At 40.6% G+C, this 15,831-nt stretch overlaps 1 protein-coding gene across 3 annotated transcripts in view; it reads right to left on the bottom strand.

Moving 5' to 3' along the window:
- The window catches only part of gramd1bb (GRAM domain containing 1Bb), a 54,778-nt gene that overhangs the window by 13,560 nt on the left and 25,387 nt on the right, over positions 1–15,831 (bottom strand). The window contains exons 3-9 of one of the 3 annotated variants that reach the window (XM_062385582.1): positions 9,585–9,605; positions 8,956–8,979; positions 3,468–3,552; positions 2,255–2,358; positions 2,039–2,134; positions 1,054–1,134; positions 828–943 (exon numbers count right to left, since the gene is read on the bottom strand). In XM_062385582.1, the coding sequence (XP_062241566.1) occupies positions 828–943; positions 1,054–1,134; positions 2,039–2,134; positions 2,255–2,358; positions 3,468–3,552; positions 8,956–8,979; positions 9,585–9,605 (527 nt within the window). Of the gene's footprint in view, positions 1–827; positions 944–1,053; positions 1,135–2,038; positions 2,135–2,254; positions 2,359–3,467; positions 3,553–4,729; positions 5,287–8,955; positions 8,980–9,584; positions 9,606–15,831 lie in introns of those variants that run through there. The other 2 variants (XM_062385583.1, XM_062385584.1) reach the window with 2 other exon arrangements.

Below are 15,831 nucleotides of genomic sequence, written 5' to 3' on the forward strand. Positions count from 1 at the left end.
ATCCCTTTTCATGGACATGTAACACAACTGGGCTTAATAATTATACTACGCTAAGCACAGAATGGTTATTCGATTCCGTGTGATGTTTATAAGTTTGATTTGTGTTGCTGTGATATTTTAGTTATAAGTTATTTGAAAGTCATCGTTAATTATGTTATGATCTTCACAGTCTTTCTTTGCATGCAACAAACTACTTTCGCTAACTTGGCACCAACACACACGCATATATCCCCACACATCTCTCTGACCCCCGCCACATGTTGTAAACATTCCAAAGGGAGTGTGGGGGGGGGGAGGGTCCCGTTATCTAAATAATGACCTGCCGCCTTTTCAAAGCACGCTCAACCTGACAACCTCTAGACTGTCAAGAATCTCTATATCCTTCAACTTAGCTAACTATCTGTCTATGGTAATTTAGGTTATAGTTATACATTTTATGGTTAATCAGAGTTTCAAATTTGTAGTTAGTACTTTTATGAGGCTTAATCAATCTATTGGTTATCTTTTCCCTTCTTTATTAGGGTGGTGCCCCGAGGTAGCTTTATTCAATTAAAGTTGTTATTTAATATTAATATTTTTTATATTAATATTCAATATCTTTCCTGAGAACCAAATTTATTGAATGCCAAAAGGCACACGTTTCACGATCAATATATCAATTGCACAACAATAGATTATGTGTATGCTTGTATGAACCAAGCATGTGAGTATATTTGTTACAGGTCATTCCAGGCTCTCTTATTATTTGTAAATTGCTAATTAGGTAATTGGAAAATTGTTTAATGTGGTAGCCATGGTAACTTATGCAGCAAAAAAACCAGACCCACCCCATGGTGTTGAAGTCGTCATCAGGTGGAACGTAGTCCTCATCATCACTGGTGAGGCCGAGCTCGTTGCCATAGCACTGATGTACAAAGTGCCAAAGTTCTTTGGGACACAGGGGCTGCAAGAGGCAGACGCCAATCAGACAATCAGACTGAGGGGATGGGAAAACACTGCAGTAAAGTAAGTCCCATCAACCTACTGTATAAGATGAAGATCAGACTTGCTTACCTTGTCGAGCAGTGCGTTCTGCCACAGTCTGAACATCATCATGTACGTCCTGTCCCTGGCTCCAAATGAGGTGAAAAAGTGCTGTGAAGAACGACAGGTCATGTCTAAATTAACTTCACCATTGAAGAAAAAAAAAAAATTAAATTAATTATTCCTGTTAGCAACTAGCCTTTTTGACTTTGTACCTCAGTACCTCAAGCTTTCCCCTAAGGTGTCATTAATTTTAGTCACAGTCTTTTTTGCGCATATGTTTCAGAGGAGAACCTTTAACTCCCATTCACTTCCAATCTGAGAGAGCGAGGAGGCAAATAAGACATTTGCTTTCTTGAGCGAGGAAAATTGCAGTGCAACTTTTCCTGCCAGACCCCTTGTAAAATGTCCGGAAAATATCTGAGTGAACCCATGTAAAAACATAGCAGAAAATATCGCCGAGCGAGTAGGTGTGTTGATGACAGGCGACAGACTGTAATAATCCTGATATCTCATGATAAAAAAGAGGATAACACATTTGGTGATACAGGCCTATGCCAGTGATTACATTACATTACATGTAATTTAGCTGACGCTTTTGTCCAAAGCGACTTACAGTTTTAGAACACTCAGCATTTTATGAGGGGCCATTTTAGGGGTTCAGTATCTTGCCATGGACACTTAGGCATGCAGATGGGAAAGAGTGGGATTCGAACCGGCAACCTTCTTGTTGCAGAACACCCGCTCTATCCCCTAGGCCACACTCTCCTTCACAGTGATGATCTACTGTGAAGAAAAATATGTGATTTCTGTGGAATTTATAAGTCATGTCCTGCCTCCTACATGCACTTCTCAGGCACCATCCCTCACCTGCATGTTCTAGAAATGTGCCTGTTAAGAAAGCGTCGGACCTGACATAGTCTCCTGCTACGTTCTTCATATGTGAAAGGGTAACTCTCCCATTTTCGGGACATTTTCCAGAGTTTTTGACTGAAAACAAGATTCTGTGTTTTACCTTCTCAGTGTCTGTGCAGACCTGGATGGCGTTGGGAATGAGGCGGGCAGTCTTCTCTTTAGTCATTGAGCAGATGTCCTTTAACCGCACTGTCAGCTACATGCAAACACAAAGCACATGCATTTGAGTGTATAATCACACACAAATAATAGTTCAGAACGCGAACCAGAGCTGCCAAAATGAAAACAAAGGAACGCAGAGCGTTTTTGAACGTACCAGTGTTTCCCAGCGGAAGATGTTGCTATAGAAACAGATCCAGTTCTCAGAGAGGTAGAGTCGTCCCTGCAGGAGGATGTCCCGTTGAAGAGCACAGGAGTAGTCTGAGACACGAAGAATATGCAATGTTCAAATTATATCACTGAGAAAAAAACATCATTAACACATACAAGTTATTCATTAGTGGCATATTCATCAATACACCAGACATAACAGACTGCTAGAATTCAATCAAACGTTCTCTCTGACATGGACATAAACAATTCAGCTGGTGGCGCTCGCACACAAACCTCACCACAGTGCATTCCAATTCTTGTGTGTATAGGTTCGATATAGGCTGCGAGGTCTCCATTACCAAGTCATACTAAGGTTAGACACAAGGAAAATCATGCAACAACTAATTAACTAAACTTTGGACGCTGAGTGTTGATGGCAGAGAGCTGCTGAAGCTGCGTTATCCTCAAAGGAGCATGCTGAGGTATTGTTACCTCAGCATGCTAACAGATGTGTTAACAGATGTGCCTAATGACAATGTTTGCGCATTTATGTCTGTGGGTCTTGCAAGTAAGAACGAAAGAGTGGAGTCAATAAGGGCGAATGAATGAATTGCAGATCTGCTATGAAAAAAGACTTGAATAGAAATCCTTATTTGGTGGTTAGTGTGGATATTGTTGCCAGAGACAAATCAACGTATGGATACTGAGAAGAGTAAAAGTACATTTGATTCAATGTGAAAGTGTAGCGGGTCACAGAATGTAAGCTGAGGAGTTGGTCCTCACATTCGGCACAGGATACATTTGAGAGAATGTGACCACATGCGTCCCACTGATTGTGATCAGATCTCCAGATGCTGTGTTTGTTCAGATGTGGACTAGCTGACTACCTATGATCAGATCACTCAGGATGGATGTTAATAACAGGTCTGAACTAAGTTTATCTAAGTTATGGGTGAAAAGATAAATGATGAAATCCGGCATGACAGCAGGGAACTGCTATGTATGAGTGTGTGCAATGTGGTGCAGATCAAAATAATTTAAACAAGTATTCAGAATGTAGTGATTTTAGAATTGGTTTCATTAGAGGACTGTGGTTCTAGTTTTTACACTGTAAATTAACAAATCTAGACACAGGAATGTGAAGTATCTGTTTGTTTCACCTCTCTGTTGAGGAAGGGTGAATCATTTTCCAATGATTAACGAGTGTGTCCACTCACCCACAATGAGCCTCTCTGTGTCGGGGAGCTGCTTGAAGAGTTTCCTAAAGTCCTCATTGCGCTGCTTGTAAGTCGGGCTCAGCACCTGCAGGGAGAGGCAGAATCAGAAACATCCCCACACAGAAACACACACAGACAAACACACGCTTCATGCTCTCTCTCGCTCGCTTACAAATCTTGTCTCAGTCCACCAGCACAGGTCATTTGTTTCCGTGAGATAATTTTGTAAAAACCAACCAAAGTTTTGATGCATTTCAACGTGTGAGAAGTTTTGGCAATGGACATATGGTGATTTATGTTTAAGCAGAGGCATGTGGACCGACTTTTGTGTAGTCATTGATGATTTGAAGCGCAATTCCAAACGTCAGCCCACTGCAGATCATTCAAAACGCATGCTGTGGAGCATTTACTGTGGAATGAGTCACATTCTCTGATTTGCATCACACACCAGCGTGTTTCGGACAATGAGGCTTCTGTTCAGTGATCAGGGAAAGAACAACTGATCAAATCTCAAGAGTAAACAAGACCCTATACAGGGGTTTGACTAACATTGTTTTTCCAGCATCGGGGAATTCAATATGATCACATTTTCTCTTTAGCTTGGCTCTTTCTGCAGGATTGACTATCTGCAGAGCAATGTGTAAAATATTTTAATAAGCGGCCAGGTGAGGGCTCTCACTGACTGGGCAGAGGCTTTCCTTCCACAGGAAAGCCACAGGAAACAATAACTGCCAATAGAGTAACACAATGTATAACTGAAACAAATGAGAGAAACATTTCTTTGGATCAGGGCTGGTAGAAGAAAATAACACTTTAAAATAAAAGTTTCCTCTGTAAATCAAGGAGTTGAAAGAGTGAAATAATGTTTAGTAGAATGTGTTGCTGCTTATATCTGTCCTTGAGGAAAGTGTGGAGCTAACACTCACATGAATGACAATTCTGAAAGCTTTTACTATTTGCCAGGAATTGATATAAATGTTAAAATAGAAACAACCAAAACCCACCTAATGCTGTTTACACAACGTCACTCACAAAGAATCCTGATGATCACTCCAAATAACAGCCATCTGCACAGAGCTCTGGGAGCTTTCAAATAACTATGACTCATAACCAAACCAGTTGCTTTTTTTAGTGGTGGAGAATTTCCACAGAACTATACTTACAGCAGCGTACAGTAAACACAAAGCCTGTTCGCTGTCCCTAACCACGACATTTCTTAACTTCCCAACATTGTTTTGTCCGTTCCCCTCCTCACAACTTACAGCAGGGAAGTCCTCCGTGTCCAACTCCGGATCCTGAAGGTCTGAGGCTGCCCAGCCCAACTCACAACCCCATTCCCCTCTAGCCGGACCCTGCAAAAGCCACCCTGCCAATGCCTCATCCAGCTCCAGAACAGCCTCCCAGTCCGACATTGTGCAGTCCTCATCCAGCTCCACATTTATTGAGCCAAATCTTTTTTTTTTTTTTGGGAGCTCGGGTGGATTCCCTCTCGAGTTGGTGGACTTGTCAGTTGCAGCAGATTTGGAAAATAAGAGCTATTGAGTACAGCGATTTGGTTTGGACGTGCAAAATCCACCCCCCCGTTCTGGGTGCTGCTCCCCACCAGTGTCAGAGCCGTGGACTCTGCATACTCTAGCCACATGATCCTTGTCTTGCTCTGTCGTACTCTGGCTCTCTCTCACTTTCACACACACACAGGGAGAGGAGTTACGGCCGTTGCCCTCTAGTAACCCCGGCCAACAAGTCCTTTATTATCATGCCAGTAGCTCTTTCCTTTTTTCAAAAGCATACTCCTCCTAGTAAGTGTGTGAGCTCTGTGTGTGTGTGTGTGTGTGTGTGTGTGTGTGTGTGTGTGTGTGTGTGTGTGTGTGTGTGTGTGTGTGTGTGTGCTGTCCAGGTCTGAATGCCTGGTAATTACCCTGTTTATGACCAGAAAAGAATGAGGCGAGTTTACTCTGCAGAGAAAAGGACTGATACAAACAAAGATGGAGTGAAAAAAGGAAATAAACAGGGTGGGCTAGAAGAAAGGAGTGAATGTTTTGAGTTGAAGTATGCGTCAAGTCGGTCTTGCTCTCCTCTGCCTTAGTGATCGAGTTACAGAGATCAGATGTGAGCATGACCTCCAGTTACCTTCGCCTGCAAAACAACACCATCAATCTTTACAGGGTCTTCGCTGTTTTTTGCCTGCCACTGCTCGGGTTGACAATGTCATTATTTATCTATTTGACTTTTATTTATGTGTAAAAAGATTCCTGGGTCTAACTAAGTGCTGACCCCTGAATATTTTAAGGTATGAATGCAAGCAGAGAGATGCAGAGATTGCAGATTCTATTTTAGCAGCGCTTAGCAAACAATTGTTGTTTGGTCCTCCCCCTATTCTTAACTGTAGTATTTGAAGAGTCAAGAAGGTGGGCATAGTGATGGGGGAACCAGCTGCATTAAATAAAAACAAGCACCAGTTTTACTACAGCTGCGTCGTTCTGGATAAAACAAATGTGCAGCCCACATATGCACACTCACTCCAAATCCATCTTTCCTCTGGACTGTCTCCCAACCCTCAGCGTAAGTCAGACACTGAAAGCTGAAAAAAAATCGATGCGTCTTGGAAATAATCTTCGTCTTCTATCCTCTTTGAAAACAGTTGTAATCAATCACATGCTGCTCGGACAAGGCTCTCACACACACTGGGGACCCCTTTACATCATCTGGATGAAATTCCAGCAGAATGAGGTTGCATCTGCTAAGAAGTGACACCAGAGTAAAAAAATTGTTCCTCAAAATTACATGTGGCATCTTGTGTTCAACAGTAATTGTTTAATACCTGCTGATTTCTTTCATTTTGCAGTTATGAATGAAGCAAAGAAGGCGGCCATTGGGATGGAACGGCTGCCCGTCGTTCAGGTGACAGTAGGAGACTTGTGATGAGGTTAATACACAGATTTTATGGATCTGGTTAACTATTAACTTGCTGGACAAACATCAGGGGATGGAAGAGACTGGTACTGTAAACTAGGACAGTATTTTAGTGTGTTAAATGAGGTGAGGACTGGAGGTGTTTACATCCAGTTAAGTGCATTCTCAGTCTTAATTTGATGAAAAGTCTAATTAAAAACATCGATCTGAGTGAATCAATGTGAATGGTGCCCCGTACACTCACTGCTGCATGTACATCGAAACAAATGCAATTAATTTGCCGTGTTAAAGCAACACTACGCAATTGTTCTTTTAACTTAATAAGAGCTTTAACATGTGTTTGATGGTTCACTGACATGAAATAAGGAGGATGGAGCCAAGAGCCAAGTCTGTTCTTGCTCTGTGTAACTTTGGTGAGCAGATACATCACCTCTGAGTAATGTGCAGGTTAAATTGACAGAATCAGGCTTTAGCAAATTCAAGGGTAAGGCTGAACTGTAGATCAGTTAAGAAGACTTAGAAGTCTTAAAAAACTGGGTTTATCTTCGATATTTAGTGAGGAAACCTTTAAAGTATGAAGAATTCTAAACAGAGTTTGGTCTATTTGACACAGAAGTAGCTCTGTTGGTTCAGAAAGCCAGGGATCATGAGGACTATCCATTGTTGTTTCAATTCAGTGAGACTGAGGGGCTGTGTGTGAGAATGTAAATTTCTCATCGATGTGGAATAATTACAAAACACATGATCTCCGCAGCAGAATTGACCAATGATGTCCTGCTTCCTGCATGCTGTGCCAGGAAAGAGAATCTCCTGCTGGATTGTTTACGTGTGAAAGGTAAAACTATGGATAGATCCAGACCCCATTGTGAGGACATTTTCCAGAGTTCATGTATGAAGACAGCTCGAGTGAGATTAAGTAGTCAGAGGTCCAGTCAGCACGTGATAGACCACGTTATCGTTCAGAAGCATAGTGCTGCTTTAAGTCCCGACCTCACTTATCCATTGCATTTGTTAGGCTTTTCCTCCAGTGCACAGAGCCTGTGGGTCAGTCGCCATTGGAAAATATGCAACAAACCTTTCTAGATAAAAAGTGAACAAACGGGGCAGGATGCAAAAATTGAACAGGCTCAGAACTCACATTAGGACAGATAGAGCTTTAATGAGTGTGATTTCAGCTCCACAGGAGGTCATCATAGAGTTGCACTTACAGACGAACCACACATTTAATCTCAAGTGCTTCATAGATTAGAACCCTATGTGAATTCAGAGCCAACTTAACGCAGAGAATCAACCGAAACTAGTGCACTAATTAATGGTATGAGTGAGGATGTGTGTACAAGATATCAGAACCATTGTATGAACAATACATGTTTTAACACTTCAAAATGTGACCCCTGCTCCTATTTGGTTAAGACTGAAGGTACATTCACCGTTGTAAATCTACTGTGATGAATGGTGAAGTCATATTCAAATTGCAAACTCCACACTGTAAACAAGCCAAGAATTTTCAAGAGTATGTCCTGTAGGCCAGAAATAAAACCTGTCCATGTGGTTTGATAATTATAATATATAATAATAACCTTTATTTGTTTAATGGATGAAGCTGATGGTAATCTATATTTTTTCATTCATCAAAAAAATACTAATAAATATAAAAAGAGCAGCTCACGTAGATTCAGAGGTTTTGCTGCTACGGCCTAAATTGGTCTTGCTCAATATGTTACTTAAGTTGGGTCATGCTTAATAAAATTATATTAATGTGTCATGGACACATAGGAGTTCCTCAGGGCTGTAATATACCCTGCTGGAGTGGGAAATCACATTTACATTTACATCTGTTAGACATAAACAGAGTCAGTGTGTTACATGATGCTCATTTTTAAACAAGATAAAATGTGAGTTTGTTATATCTGAGTTAGAGAAATGAATACACTTTTTTCAACAGCTAAATAGCTTTTCTACATTTTCATACAGGCACAGATGTCCCTGTATTTTCTTTTTTTAAATCTCAAACCCCAACCCTAAAAACCCTGAAGTGTCCCAGTGTCCATGTTTGTTAGGACATGTGAAGCAGAGCTGGACAGGAGGGAGGCATGCTGGGACTTAGCACCATGCTCCATTCCCCTGCTGCTCAAAAGCCATTCAAGGCTATTCCAGAGGCCCCTGTGATGGTTTGTTGATTTGTTTAGTACAAGTAAGAAACTCAGCGCGCTTGCTACCACCAGTTGTGAACCAGGTTTAGATGTTTGGTTGCAGCGTCGAGCATTCAATACATCTTAGGGACTCATGAAAATATAGTCTCTCCTTTAACACAAGCTCTGATGCAGCAAATGAGAGCATTAGCACCAGGAATGATCTGATGACCATTCCATGATTGGAAGTATAGGGCTTTATGGAGACAAATATCTTACATATGTCACCTTGATAATTGTGGCTTCGCTATCTGGTGGTAACAGCGCTGAGTGAAGTCAATGGAATGAGTAACAGGCAGGCAGGAGGGATATCATCATCCCTCCATGAGAACCAAGACACAGAGAGATACTCTAGGTTGCACAAGAATACAAGTCATGCTTACTCTCAGGATGTGCTGTCTTTCATGCTGGGGAGAAAAGGGAAGAGTATACACAAAGGGAATATAATAAAAGAAGAAATAAAACAACATAAAATAGGGAAAAAAAGTCTGATAAAGACATTTAAAGAAAAAAATGGGGGTGGTTTTAAACTCAATCCTGTCAACTCTGGGTATTTGAATATACATTTAATCAATGACCACCACTGTTAATCATTGTGTGGTAAGAAAGAGTGTTAGCACTCTATCTTGTGGTGAAATATAGTACTGCAACACCCTGGGGTTCTGGGTTTGCATCTCTGTATTTTGTTTACTTTTATAATGAAGTAACTTTGGTTCATGCTCTAATCTTCATTTCTTAAATCCTACAGTTGTATTTCCATTCTGCAAGAGAAACTCCACCTGTCGCTCTTTTAAATCCATGCTTATCCACGCCTGTAGGACTACTAACCAACATTAGTGATCTGGTGCTCCAGTAAACAGGGTCAAAGACAATGACCTTTCATCCCGAGAGTAGCAATCTTCACTTAAACAACTCCAGGACACTAGCAGGAGTCACCCACACAACGTGAACATACACACACTTAAACTCTACGTACCAAATCACATAGAAATAAATACAAAGTAGGACTTACATTGTACCAGCTTTGGCTCTTCTGTGGAGAGAGAGAGAGACAGAGACAGTGAGGATGTGAAGACAGAAAATACACTGGAAGGCTTGTGGGCTCAGACAGACACACTGAGGGGGTGAAACACTCGATTATAACAAGTACCAGCAGGCGTGACGGTCGAGCTGGACCTCACATTCCTTCCTGCCAGAAATCACAGCAAGTTATCCACACTGTTTAAATAGCACAGACGCGTGTCTGAGGTCGATGCAGGGTGAAATTTTCTTTCAGTTCACCCACTTTTACACATTAATTATTCAACTATAAGAAACTTTCAAAATAAAAGGATTTCAAAGAAAAATATGTTTCCTGTTGTGGAAAAAACTGAAAGCAATTTCACTCCAAATGTACCATACCCTGCATTAGCGTATTAGATAAACGGTAGAGTCATATGAAGGCTACTATTAAACATACAATATGTCTCACATTTTACATGAAAGTTGGTCCATACAACATGTGAGGTGAAATTATTCTAAGAATTTTGTAAAACGTATTTTCAATAATGAAACAATTAAAATAATAACATGTGAAATTATTTCAAATTCTTAGCAGTTGTGTGAGAGAAGATAATATTCAATGCCCTAAAATAAATTTAATTAATGATAATGGCTGTTGATATTCATGAAATATTTCCAAGGTGATTTCCTTCATTACTCATTTCTGTTGCACTTACAATAATTTCTGTTGCACTTATATAACAGCAGGGGGCAGAAGAGTTGTATCTTAGTCATGACTATGACATTACAACATGTTCCAGCCACATGAACACACTCTGCTCCAACAGTCTGAGAGAAAAGGTTCCAGAGGGGAAACATGCAGGTGATCATTCAGAGGGTGACAGAGGGAGGAAGGTGTTCAGAGGGAGAAGAGGGGGATAAAAAGTGATATCTAGTGTCTGATTACAGCACTACATTAAATGAAAGCACAACATTTAAACGTAAAGTAAAAAATAATAAAACTGTTTAAACTTTTGTTTTAAACTTTTATGATGTGTAATATTTGGACTTTTCTGAGCTATACTTAAACAAGTTTGAATAACTGTCTTATTTTGACCTGTTGGAAAGTCAGCTTCAAATTGTAATGCTATTTTTCATTTGGGCGAATGTCTTCTTTCAAAACCCTGATATCATTTATCTATTGCTGTGCCCTGGGGCTGTGTTGGTTTCCTGTTCCTCTGACAGGGTTTGGTTACGCACAGTGTGCCATGTTAGTGAGCAGCCAGCTGCAGTGGCAGGACCCGAGGCCTGGTTGTGACGATAGCCTTGCTGATGTGGGCTAATCTGATTTGAAGGTGACAGAGACACGAGAGAGGAATTACTTTGAGGCCAGTGTCTGGATAAGGTGTACGTGTGTCACTGTGTTTGACTGCATGCAAGTTTGTGAGCTTTATGATGGCATTGTTTTCATGAAGGGAGAGAGAGGCACAGAGAGAGAGACAGATTTTTCATTGTGATTAGAGATCAAACAAATGGAGAGATATAAATAGTGATTGTACGACTCTAAACTGAATAATGCAGGTCACCTCATATGTATGAATTAGAAAGATCTCATAATGGTATAAAGAGCCTTTAAAATATTTGTATGAAACATAACCTTCGCCAAGGAGCCTTTGTTTGTCAGTTATTCAGCCACATTATGCAAAAACTACTGGACTGATTCCAACGAAACCTGGTGGCGGGATGTGATTATGGGTCAGGGTAGAATCCAGTACATTTTGATGCGGAACTGAATCATGCAGAGTAATTGTTTCCGTTTTTTTCTATTTCTTCAACATTGTGAGATAGCGGCGTTCACATTTTTTGTGTACATGGTACACACTATGTGTTTGATGCAATACAAGTATATAAAATATGGTGATAAAGTGGCAACCAGCATTGGTGGAGGTATATGCTTTCCAAGTGCCCTTCTTGTTGACAAATGTACTAGCAGAAGATAAAGCCTCACACAGGAAATGTGATGGTTTTAAATCCTGTCCTGCCGTTGCAGACACATACTAGGGTGAGGTCTGTTTTCATGTCAAGTTGTCATTTCATGTGTGAATGTCAGATTACATGACATTTCAAAATAAAGAGTTTTACACTGGTCACGAATCACCGTCCAATCAGATTGGCTCGGGGGATGGGAGGCACTGGAAAGGACACGATAGACTGGAACTATCAGAGAGAGATCCTACTGTCGCATAGATACAGAGGAAGTTGAGGGCCGGGGCCAGGGTGGGTAGGTGGTGGTTTCATGGGGGCCAGCGAGGGATTGTGAATGGGTCAAATGAAAACAAGAAGAAATTCTTACTTTAATCAGGTTTAGTCTGTCATACTGAAAAGAAAATTAAAGAGAAAGCAAAACGTCAACCAAAGCAGTGAGCAACAGGGACATGAAGAAATAGAAAACTACTACTGAAGCCAACTCTAGCTTGTGTGTGTGTTACACATGAATCCTGACTTGACATTGTGTTATCATCATATGGGCCCTTTCGGCGCAGGAGGGGCGGCACCCCTGTTATTTCGCTGAATGCACTCTATTATTTGGATTGCATTAGGGCTAGGGTGATCAAGCTCACGTTGCTTTGACGACCTCATGCCATCTAGAGTCACGTGACTGCTGCTGACCACAGAGGCTCACGAGTGGGGGAGGGAGGGAGAGTTTGGTGGGGGTGCAGATGCACAGACTGTGGCACAGAAACGAGGAGTGATGTAATCAATTGGGATATGGGTCCCTGTGTGCATGAAAACTGCTTGAGGAACTTGGTAACGGAGCATCATGAGTCTGTTAATCACGCCAAACTCACATTTACTGTCTCCATGTGTTTCACTGTCTGTCCTTTTTCTGTTTGTCCCTATATAAGGTGAACTTATATATATATATATATGGCCTCCCTTTATGCTCAGCAATAAATTTGCCATGTGACAAAATAGCAAGAAGAACATGAGATGAAGTCTGAGGAATAGAAAATTAGACGGATGAAGCAACAGTGAGGGCGATTAACTAAAACGTGACACCAATCGCACATGTATAGGACGGGGACGGGACGGTGGAGGGGGTTGGGAGGGATTTTGGACCTGTGGTGCACCGGTGGTGGTTTAAAAAGTGGGACAGCACTATCTCATGTGGCAACAGAGAGGCAAGTTCAAATAGTGATGTCGCCTTGCAGCTTTGGAATGGGAACTTGGCAACTATATTTTTTAAGAGTTTATACCTCTGCAGCCGGGCATGTCACACAGCATGAAGGACATAAAGCTCTCACTGCCAAAATGTAACACATGGATAAGTTTGTGAAAGAAAGGTTTTTTTCTTCCAATTTTGAAGTCCTGGTCAAAAAACACCAATACACCTGGCTTTTATCTGCAATGCGAATGGACACAATTGGCATTCACTCCTGGGTCAAATGACTCTGGAATAGACTAGGTTTTTATCAGCTCCAGCTCCTATCAGTTGTGACGGACTCATGACATCTGGTTAAACGTGCTAATTTGGCAAGACAGAGAGGTAAGAGAACCCCTCAGCGAGTCGAGTGTGACACACCGGGAAATAAAAACAGAGAGGCAAATGGGAAAGGGGTAAATCACGTTTTTTTGTGTGTTTATGCTAAATTATATTTGATTATATCTGTGTTTGTTTGCTTTTAATTCAGTTTTTTATATTTCTTTACATTTGAAAAAACTTAAAACAGTATATCCTGACATGAAATTGTGTCTATGCTTATCTTAATTGAGATATTTGTAAAAGTAATCAGGAGTTGCTACATTGCATATCACCAGTAAGGAAAAGACAGGAGAGAAAAAAGGAAGGGAAGTGAGTGAGGTTCGGTGTCAGTCTCAAGGAATGCCCATCTGCTATGATTGTGGGTGCAGATGGGGGTTCGTAACAGTTGCAATGTACCAAGGAACAAGCTGGGTTCAGAGGGGTGAAGCATTGCAAACAAGGTTTGGACATTTCCACAGAACAGCTCACAAGACAAGAAGTGGGGCATCGGGGTGGGTTAGAAAAACCTGGGCACAGAAATATTCGAAAGAACAGAAAAAAGAGTAATGCTTACTTTGGAAAGTCGCTTGTGAGACTAGCATGCAGTCAGGAGAAGAACAAAGAAAAAATCAGATAGAAAAAAAATGAAACTGAAAAGAAAAAACAAACTGCAAGAAGAAACAGCTGAAAGAACCAACAGAGGAACTGAACAGTCTTTATCAGATGGCACATGTTATCACATGGCATGTAGCATCAACAGCAGAGAGAGAAGACGTGCACACTGTGGTGTGGACACAAAACAAATCAAAGAGCCAAAAAACAAACCAACAAGTGATTTAAAACAGCAGAGACAGATGAAGACAGAGGTCAAAGATGGAAGGAGAGTCATGGATCATTTCTAACACTAAATGAATGCCGAGCATATAAAAGAGCCATATGCTCCTTCTGAGAAATAACCTGAACGTGTGAGAGATTCAATTTGAACTTCAGCTGAGAAGGAAGACGATGCAGATCAATTCAGCTAAACACCAAAAACATCGGGTTTTAGTCAATACGCATCGGGAATGACCACAGATGCAATTGGCTGCTCTTTCTGTTGTTGTCCTTACTTATTTATGAAGAGTTAAGACCCAGGAGCTTTATGGGCCATCCTTACACTTTCATAATAGACACAGCGTATAACAACAAGCAACAGTCACTGATGTTTATCTTCAGTCACCAGAGAACAGCCAGCAAACCTCTCCAAAGAGATCTCCAATTCGCTGTTCAATGTCTACAGTCTTAAAACAATAATCTCATGAATATGCTGTGTTCAGATTTAGAGATTTTGCTCCATACTTAAGAGATCCCTTCTAATGCACTGCCAATGTGTAATATGGGACCAAATACGCAGAGTGACCCAAAGAATGTTTGTTGTGAAGTTAAATGGGAACCTCATTAAGAAGGGATGAATTGATAGCAAGTTGTAACAAGAGTAACAACGAGGGTGCTTGGAGAGAACATACCTCCACCAATGCCCTCTCCCACCTTGTTAAAGCAGGTGAACAAACTGTATACTGCTACTGACAAGTGAATTATTGGATACATTTCTGGATTAATATGAATTAAACTAGCAAATGTAAAATGCAAACCCTCTCTCAAGTTGTTTGCTTTGTTGTGATGCTATGTTATTATATATTTGAATTATAGCAATAAAGACTCAAGAAAAAAAGTAGAGGGGGGTAAACCCTGCAGCCGTCTGATTTCTGGTAAATCTAATAATACCTCCACAAAATGATAGGCAAATAGGTTCAGTAGTTTTACTGTAATCCTGCTAATTAACAATCAAACAAACAAATTCATAAGGATAAACATTTTAGCCACAGGCACCTTCTTCATATTTATATAAGCAACTGCTTTAAGACTTAAAATACATGCATTTATCCCATAAACCTTAACTCCCACACCATTATCCATACATTTTTAGGTTGGAATTTCTTGAATGTCCAAAATCCTTCCTGGAGTAACAGTAAAACCCTAACCCTAACCCTAACCCTAACCCTTTCATCCATGACCTGTCTATGCATCTTGTTAAAAAAAAACATCTATACAATTGAACCATACCAATAACGAAAAAAACTAAAAGAGTCTAAAACAACATTAACACTGAGGTAACTAGTGTCACTAGAGGAGAAGGGATGTGGTGTTTTTTTTAATAAGGTGTAGAATCTAACTCTTTGACATAAACCTGTCTTCATTGTAACAGTACTTTGGAGAGAGTTTACTGCTGCTGACAGTGGCTGCACCAGTGTTAATTTTGGCAGCTATTTTTATTTAGTGTTAGTCTTTTGACGAAAATGCTTTTTAGTTTTAGTCACATTTAGTCATTTTTATCCTTCTTAGTTTTAGTCTAGTTTTAGTCAACTAAAACAAATTACATTTTAGTCTAGTTTTAGTCGACGAAAACGAATTCCAAATGTAGGCTAGTTTAAGTCACATTTAATAGCCAAATTAAACTCCTTTTCTACAAAAATATATAGCTGCAGCCTAATAGCTTTAAAAATATATATTTAGTTTTAAATGTGAAAACAAAAAGTGAGAGCAGGTCAGACTGGAGGCGAACACAGAAACTGCAGCTCGGTAGAACCAACTGCAGCTTCTGCTCTGATCAAAAAGCTGAGTTAAGAAGCAGTCGGTCACTGAGAGGCTTCTTCACGTGTACTAGCTCTGATCTTGTGTCTCTGAGCGAGTGAGCGGGGCGGGGGGCGGAGCCTCG

The sequence above is a fragment of the Platichthys flesus genome, chromosome 4 (assembly GCF_949316205.1).
Source record: "Platichthys flesus chromosome 4, fPlaFle2.1, whole genome shotgun sequence".
Lineage (NCBI taxonomy): Eukaryota > Metazoa > Chordata > Actinopteri > Pleuronectiformes > Pleuronectidae > Platichthys > Platichthys flesus.